Raw genomic sequence first — 9,634 nt, 5'->3', positions numbered from 1 at the left:
CCTTTTTTTTTTTTATCTTCCTCTCCTCTTTTTTTCACTTCTTTTCTTTCTTCCTCTTCTCCAGCTTTTTTTTCTTCTCTTTTCTCTAATTTTTTTTTTTTTTTTAATTTCTATATAAGAGTCACCATTTTCGTATGAACATACCAGTGGCTATAATTATTCGAACGACGAGGAATTTTAATTTTTATCCTAGCGCAGGTTGGATACCCGGGTGTAATGATTTTTGGAATTTATAGGCAAAACAGATGAATAAGTTATGCGGTTGTTATTATTAAAGATTACTTGACGATTGATAAAATATCGACAACTAAATTATATCATATAATAATCATAGTTTATACACACGTAATAATGATCATTAAATTTTGATTTCGAAAATAAAATTTCTATTACAGTCTATTATTGATACGCAATCGTGAAATTAATGTCAGATATTTTACAGAGCACGTAAAACAATCAAAACAATATATACGGTAACACGTATAATTTTTGACTTTGTTGATCATTCGAATAATTATTCATCGCTTTAATACGCTTGTATGTTTATCTATGTGCGAATATCTGGCTATATATTTCTTTAATGAACGCTATCTCACCGAAATGCGCGAGCATTGCAATCCGTCATGTACATGCCCGGCCATTACGTGTATCCTATCTGCTGGCATCGGTGCCATCTGAAATATGCACCGACCTGGAAAAAGTTCGATCGATTTAGGGCCAAAGGCGCTTTCGAAACTCTAATGCTCGAGGAATTCCGACGATCGCGCTATTATATTCCCCAGTTTATTATTTATGGTCGTTCTGCACGCCCCGCAAACGTTCGTTTCATTAGCAGGTCTCTTATAAGGGTGGATAGACCGTAATTTCGAGTATCACGGCTAAATTCGTTAATGCTTGATGAAACAGCTTTGAAATTTGCCGAAAATAGAGGATAATTTCGTTATTGTCGGAAAGATACAATTATTTTATTTTTGGTATCGAGAGAGATCGATGGAAATCTTTTTATTAAGAAATAAACCGTGTCTTAATTTATTAATCGAGAATAATTTCATATCTTCAACGCGATTTAATTATTAAATAAAATGTGAAAATAATTTTAATTACAAATATTTTTTTAGACATAAGTCAGTTATGATTATGACAAGCCAATCATCTCCAGATAAATGGAATACGTTAGTTGTGATAGGATAAAATAAAATAACACAATCGTCATACGATAAATAGTATATGTAAATTGTAATCGAAGTCTGATTATCGAAGCAAGTAAAATATTTATGGTTGGATAAATCAGACGAGTAAATGTATAAGTTGTAGCCAGATAAAAAGTAGAATAGGACGGTTATGATCAAACAAGTGGTATTCCATTCTACTTAAACTATTAATAAACGGTTGTCGTAAATTTGTTTTAATTTTTGCATATTATTGCCATAAGGAAGCATGTAACATAATTCCCTTAAAATATAATGCAATAAAGTTTTGAAAATTCGTTTAAGTCTTCCAAGGTTCTTTTTCAGTCTCTCGTTAAATCTTCTCCGGTCTTCTTTAAGAAACTTCTTGACTTTGAAGTAGACTTTAATCGAAAAAGTACTTTGTACCCCAATTTCTGCAATATTATACATTTTCACGCGGCAAAAGTTAATCCACTATTATAGATATTGGAAAAGAAGAGAATAAGTGTGACGAGTCTGTTACTTTTCCAAGATTGGAATTAATAATTGTTATAAACGAGTTCTCGATGAATCACGATACAAAAGTATTTCAATCATAGCTGCATAAGAAATTGGAAGAATTGGATTGGACAATATTATGATTTTTAAAATTTAGAAAATTTCAGATAATAAACAACCGAATAATAATATTATAAAGAAAAGAAGAAGGACAAAGTCAAAAGTTATTAATTTATTACACGAAATCGATCACTGTGTTCAATTTTTTTTTTAAATACCGTTAGCAACAAGTTGAAAAGAAATTGTAAACATTTCGTCCATGGATTCCAGCGTTTCAATACCGCGAACAATTCATTACTTCTCACTGTACCGATCGGTGTTTCATGCGTGCATAATTGTCGAACGATTATCCGAAACGGGCAAATATTTATCAAGGATAAATATAATATACACGGAACAGTGCAGATTTTACGAAATAAATGTATTAAATATGTATGAAACATACAATGGACTCGTTTATACGCTATTTAAGTGGAATATGCAGAACATATGCAATATTGAAAATATCCAGAATAAAAATACATTTTCAAAATCCTCTAATCGCGAAACGAATTTCCAATTTCGTATGTATTTTACAAAAATATATCTCTCGATCATTGCGGATCTATAAAGGTTATTTATACACAAGTTCATGGAATATTGATTTGATTATTTTCAATTAACAACAACATCGTTGATAAGGAGAATTTTGTTTCTTTCGTTTCATGAACGACAACTTTCTTCGAAATCGATCTTTCTTCTTAACTTTAATTTATCGCCACCCGGTTACATTTTTGGTGAACTTTATTCGAATTAAATTTTACTTGGAAGAAAATTGGATTTAAGTTCTATGTTGATCAGAGAAGTTTTTATCCTTTTTACTACTTAAACTTCAGGATTTCGAACTTCCACATTTCAATATCCTATATTTATTTCAACTTTCACTTCAAAACGATAAACCATCGAGGGAATTAATCAAACTATTAACAAATACAATAAATCTCTCTCTTTCAAAAATTAAATTACGTGATCGATCGAGTTTAACGACAAATTCAACTACAATGTTTTTTCTTCCGTTATTTTTCAACTCCTTTAACCGATTTCTTCGTACGTTTCAATTCACAATGTCCACAATGATAAAAATCTCAATCCAATTTTCCACTTTGTCCAAGAAACAATTTTTATTCTAACGTTTCATACGAAAAATCGTGGATCGATAATCCGATCGTCGCGCAAAGATTGAACGGGGAGAAAGGTTGACCACGAAATTGGGAAGAGGGCTCAAAGGCATAGGTAATACGAGTTCGTATTTGGCTAACGTCGAATTTATATCCGCTTAGCTTTTACCGCCACGATTTAATCAGGATTAAAGATCGCCGATACGGGGTCAAACTCTGCGCGAAAATCGTTGAACTCGAGATTTCAGTCGCACGCAAGGAAAAACCGTCGTTGAGAGGGGGAGGGACGAAAAAGTTTACACGCTCCGCTTTCCGGCAAGCGGGTACACGAAAATCCTCTTACACGCCAAACGAACACCGAATGATGTATACGTCTTGCTCGTGTACATGCGCCGCGACACGAATCTGTGGATCGGCCATGTAAAAGACCGTGCCAAGTACTACCATCACGCTGTCAAGTCTGGAAACTATGGGCGTGGGACGGTGGTTCCAAGAAATTCTGTGCACACGAATCCGGTAATATAGACGATCCCGCACGATAAATTTACGGCCGAAATTGAAACATCGAGACTTACTCGAATTTCTATTACCCGGATATCACAGACTTTTATACACGAGAGAGATGCGTGGCTAATGTGGGATTTTGATGGCATTGTTTATTCCATCGGGAGGAAGGAGAGTGGAAAATAGAGATGGAAGGAGATGAAAATCTGTCGCTGATTCGAAATCGGATGGACGTTGAGTTATAATTTAGTTTGTTTTCTACTACTGTTCAAAGTAAAATATCGAAACTGTGTGAACTGTATGTTCGTTTGGAATATCAATCGGGTGTATTTGGCGTGCAAAGAGGAAGAATAAATAATAAAAAACGGAGAAGAAAGATCGAGCGAACGTTGCATAGAGGCTAAGAGGCTTCAATATGAAAATAGGATTTTGATGACGGAAGAATATGCAGATAGAATGCTCAAAGTGCATGAGAAAGGGGGAATTTCGTTTACTTAATTCATCCGAGCTTCTCATAATATAATTCTCCTGATATACCACGTACATTTCAAGGTATCGTGGAAAACTGGCGCGTAAGAACATGCACGCGAGTCCTGTCACAGGGAGCTTGGCCGTTTTTCTTAAGAGGAGGAAACGGATGGGCCCATGTGTCTCGCCACCGGAGCGGAGTTTCGGAAATCTCGAAAGTCTAGCCCCCGGCTAATTTGTCCTGGCAAAGCTTTCGACGAGTAGGTTCAACAAGATAAACGCACTCGACACCGGGCCAAGGCCCCTCGAAAATCCGTATCCCGGCTGACTTTCTACCCGGCACAAGTTGAACGCCGCCAGGGCGGACCGCTGTTAGCACAGCGGTTCTATTAATGTTGCAGCGTCACGAGTCGAATACGAGATTGTCCACGAAATTGTCAGGGACAATGGGAATACGATTCCGGAGCCGGTTGAAAAATGGACGAAGTTTGTGAGTCAGCTTTGAAAGTCTGACCGTGACGGGCAGCTGCTCCGTCACGCGTGACAAAGTTGAAGTCGTGATCCTACGCCATTATCTGCCCCCCTCTCCTCCTCGAATTCTCGAATTTTTGTTCGTCTCCGGATTATTATTGTTGCGAAGTAATATTTAATGCGAGAAGTTTCTTTCGCGAGAATCCAATATCGGATAGAAGATTGAAATGCTTTTGCTTTTTGAGTTAAATCGGTATAAGTTATTTTAGAGGGAATTAAATATTATGTTTAAGATAATTTTATTATATATTTATAATGTAATAGTATAAATGCACGAATTAAAATGAATTATTTCGAATAACTATCGCGAGGATAATACGAATTTTTTATTTCTTCGTATTTCTAAGCATCACCGCGATACTTAAATAATAAATGGTTTAAAACATTTATGTACAAACGAAAATAAAAAGAAACCGCGTTAGAACATTTGGGAATTTATTTCGCATTGATGAGTTTGTTGAGGAGAGAATACGGAAAGCGAATAAGCCGGGAATAAGCGGCAGCTATTGCGTTCTTAAATATTCGAACGAGAGAAAATAAAGCGTCTGGCAGCCGTGCGCGTTTACGAATGTAAAACAATTTGCCATGTTCGCAGTGGCGAGAGAAATAAACAAAAAGAAGAAAAAGAAAGGGAAAAAAAGGAGAAGGAAAAAGAAAAATTAAGGAGGTCAACATAAAAGAAAAAATGAAAATCTCTGCAGAAATTTTTCCCTCCCCCTCTATCCGCGGTAAGTTTGTTTATTTTTGCGCATGATAAATTTCCAGATGATTACACCGCAACCTTCTTATTAGATTCACCCACTCATTAATTACGCGTTAATTAATCAAGCCGCTTCAATTAGCCGACTTTTCTAACGTAACGAAGATGACTATTCATCTGGAGGAGATTAGACAGAGTGAGAATCATTTTTTGGAACTTCCATTCTCGAAATATAATTTATTAATTAAACTCGCGTTTGATATTGTTGTTAAATATATGAAAAAAATCTCTTGTTCTACTATTTTCTCTTTTACATATTGCTACTAAATAAGTATTTTAAGAAGTTGAGGAATTTATTTTAAAACTAAAGTGTAAGTACTATTATTCATTATATATTTGTTTGAACATTTATAAAGTGTGATGATTTTAGTTAAAATTTAACATACATTGATTCGTTTATATGGATGGTACAATATATCTCTATAGGGACCAAATTTAATTAACAATAAATAACAATGAGTAATAATAAATTAATAATAGCAATAACAATTGAATTTAATCAATGATACTATCAAATATAATTGCTAAAATTGTTACATTAATTAAGTTTCATAAGGTAATAATCGCTCGTCTATAAAATTTGATTACGCTTCAAACATTAACGAGAAGCATAATACATCACATGAGTTATTATTATAACATAAATTCAAGACGAGTATTTATTTCAATTGATTAACAAATCTCAAAATCCATTTACAATTGCATATTCTCTTCGAAAGCTATAAATACTTTTTAAAAATATTAACAATCGTAATCTATAGCCCGCTTTCATCTCTCCCCCCAAAAAAGAAAATAGTAAAAAAATTCACATCACAGATAAATCAGATCGATGGCCAAGAAGATCACGAGCAAAAGTTTCGTTCAAATAAATGTCCCTCCGCTCTACCAGAAGTAACGGGACCATTCGAGATGGACAAGGTTGATAAGACTTTCAGTATATTTCCCCGCATTTCGCGATACCAAGCTTCAATATCTTTCCGTAGATTCTCTTTCAACGTGTCCCTCCCTTCCGGTGTCCGCTCTTTCCGCCGTGCAAGACCTTTGCCGCCGACACGTCCTCCATCCTCGCCCTTCTGTCGTAGACGCCGCCTCGTCGTCCTCGTCGTCGTCGTCTTCGTCGTCGTCGTCTTCGTCGTCGTCGTGGCACGTTGGTTGGATGGATGCACGATAACAATGCAAGCGAGGAAACCAATATCGACGGTTCGGTGCAGGCTCGGATTGATGAGCTCGCGGTCTCCCTTGTAAACGTAGTCATCGAGAAGCTCGCCACGGTATTGGAGATTTGATTGATCCTAGTCTATATCGCGCCAGAGAGAGTATTGTGCTACTGGTGCTAATTCCTATTAGTGGGTACCCCTCGTGTGCAGTTTGCACAGTGCTCCACCGCCACCTTTGGCTATAAACGCTTGCTGGATCTCGCCCGTGCATTCGTTACCGTCCGGCTCGCCTTACCATAATTAAGATGGGCCCACTGGGATACCCGTAGATATACCTGGCAAGCGTATCCGTCTTGATTTTCCTGGTAATTATTGCTTAGACGGAGCTGCGTTTCCGAATGGCGAGCGGAGATAGTGGGGGTCTCCTTTCAACCCCTCTGATCTTGTGATATATTCGTCTTTGGAGTTCTGTACATGTATAATCGAGTATCTCGATTCGTGTTCGCTGTCGTTAATCGTTGGATCGTTGAGTTGGAAATATCTGGAAAAATAGAAGAAGAAGAATTGAGCGTATATTGGAATTTTTGTATCGATATCATTTGTTTCGATAATGATTATTTTATTATTTGGAGGAATAGACATAAGACGATGAGTTGGATGAATAAACGTTGTATGATTTTTATGAAGGGATGAGAAAATCGGGGAGAAGAGTATGGTTTAAATATTTGTGAAAAAAAAAAAGGAATGTGGGTTGAATGGGTTAAACAGTTGATTAAATGTTTGTTGAAACGTGAAGAATCGAAAATTGCAACGGTACTGATTGTGCATCGAAAAGCAACGAGTTTGTTCGATGGTTATTTCGGTGGTGGAAATTGAGGTTAGAGGTAAATTTATTTGTTTGCAGTCAATGCGGGAAGAAATTTTGAAAAAAAATGGAAATTTTTCTGCGGCGATGTAGAACTGATGGAATTTTCGATTAAAAAATCGACCGCAACGAAAGTTGGATGAGATGAAAGGGGGTATTGTCGTTTCGGTTCAGTTTGAGCAAAAAGATGAGAAATGATCGTCTATTGTAAATGTAATTTCGTGATAATAGTTTTATCTTACAAATATTTTTAATAAAAATTAGAAAATTTTCATTTATTTAAATTTTATTAAGAAATTATAACATAATACATCTTACGATATATAAAGAAATATGTTTAACAAAATTTTCTGTAATTTTAATTTTAATTCTTATCCGTGTAAGAAAATATTAAAAACGATCTTTGATCTATAATTTTTTTTTAACTTTTAAATTTAATAGTTTTGGAAATGTCCAAATTACTAACGAAACCATAAAATTTATTCATTAAATGTATATTATTACATTTATACAAAAGATTATGCTAATGTGGCTGAATTAAAATCATATATTTAAATTTTCATTCATACATCGCTGTGTAAATTGTTAGAGTGACACGAAATTTCAATTAAATTCTCGAATTGATGTATCCGATACCTCTGTACATATATTTCGATACGCGCATTTACATTAACGGTATTAACTGTAAAACATTTTATGCCTGTTATATTCTTCAACTTTTCAATTTGTTTTTACGCATATATTTAGATTAACATTTAAACGATTGCAGAAAATATTCCTGTTTAATAAAATATCTGTATTGGATAAATTTCCAGTTCATTATTTTGTATTTCATATTAATTAAGATTTTCATCTGTCCACAGTTATTGCGATTTTAAATATCAGTCGTTCTTCGCAAATGAATTCGTTAGGATAATAAAAACTTCAAAACTTCCTTTATCGTTTATGCATAATATAATTCTATCAAGAATTATATTTTAAACTTATTACTATTTAATTTTTTCGAAGAATGGGAATAAATTCTTAAAGATTAAATTCTCTTAATCCTAAATATTTATATAAATAAAGAAGGAATTCGAAAATTACAGATATTTCAGAAATAGATCACGATTCTTATAAATCATTATAATATACGAATTCTGGAATTCCGTGTAAAATGATATCTTAATCGTAAAATTATTAATTAAAATTTCATTTTCAAAAACGTTAAATTATTAAATATAATAGGGACATTCATCGGAAATTAATTAATAATTATAATCCAATTTCTATTTTCAATATTCCCGGCTTCAAACTCATTTATAACCAAAATAAATTGATCTTCCCCAACTCGCATTTCGTTATTGAATTTATAGAAATAGTAAGGTCAAAAATTCATCGTTCCATTTTTTTTTTGCGTTTGTAATCTAAATTTAAAAAGAATGATTTCCAATATTTTCCAGAATATTTCATACATGTAATAATATTCTGCAATCACATTATTATAAAATTTCGGCGAACGAAAATTGGTACAAATCATTTGTTAACATTTTCATCGTAAAATACACATATCTATTTTTCCAATTTCCAACGTTTTTTTACGTAACAAACGTTTATTTTCAATTTCACTGATCTCCTGTTCATAATGATCCATTAAAAATCTCGAAACAAGAACAAACAACCCACTAAATTATCCTTTATTTAACGATACAAAAGAATACCAATTTGCCAACAAATCAATCTCCGATCATTCCTCCATCCCTCTGCCCAATATTCGAAATCGAAATAAAGAATCGTCCGAATCCGCGCATTGGCCATATCGAACATTGGTCCCCCACTGGAAATGTCCCGGCAGTTCCATCTAATTCTCATCATTCGCCGAATTAGGAGCCGTAAGGGACATTGATTGCAGCATGTGCCTCGACGCACGCATGATTAGGACCGCATCGGTGTAATTGAGTGGGCGGATTTCCGATTTGCATTACCGGCGAAGATGTTGCTGCACCCTCCGTTACTAATGGCACGGACACAAGCAAATGGTCCGGCCAACCCTGTGTCCCTATTCGGCGACGACCAGAATCTCCCCCTGCCGTTGCTCTGCTGCAGGTGTGTACCTGGCTGATGTTTCTCAAGAGGAGGCCGGTCGAAATGGGGGTGGTCGGGCAACAGGGGGAGGCAACGAGGGGTGTCGTAACCGCAGCCCGTGAGTGATATACCCTCAATATCCACACTTTACCCTAAGATCTCACTAAATCTCCGGTCTGCTTGCCTAGCCGTCTCCTCGGCGGGGCCGTAAGCCTGCATACACAGTGTTCTCTCAGTTTATGAGATGTAATACTTTCCGGTGAGGCGGCGAGAATCGAGCGAGCGTGCGCTTCGGTCAATTCGCTTGATTCATGTTTATGCGAGGCGTTATAATGCTTCTTTATTACCGAGTAGTTTATCGGCTCTCACGGACGCACGTGGACGAGGAGAAGGGTTCGAAA

The 9,634-nt window shown here is 35.4% G+C and overlaps 1 protein-coding gene across 1 annotated transcript in view; it reads right to left on the bottom strand.

Annotated features, from left to right (window-relative positions):
* Window positions 1-6,344: 6,344 nt before the first annotated feature.
* LOC102677282 (limbic system-associated membrane protein-like) overlaps window positions 6,345-9,634 on the bottom strand; it is a 313,371-nt gene continuing 310,081 nt past the window's right edge. The window contains exon 11 of the mRNA XM_031509419.1: window positions 6,345-6,845. Coding sequence (XP_031365279.1) covers window positions 6,733-6,845 — 113 coding nt within the window. The 3' untranslated portion in view covers window positions 6,345-6,732. The remainder of the gene's footprint in view (window positions 6,846-9,634) is intronic.

This window comes from Apis dorsata, unplaced genomic scaffold, assembly GCF_000469605.1.
Source record: "Apis dorsata unplaced genomic scaffold, Apis dorsata 1.3 scaffold_13, whole genome shotgun sequence".
Taxonomy (NCBI): Eukaryota; Metazoa; Arthropoda; class Insecta; order Hymenoptera; family Apidae; genus Apis; species Apis dorsata.
Note: the sequence above shows the minus strand (reverse complement) of the source record. Positions and strands in the feature narration are given on the sequence as shown.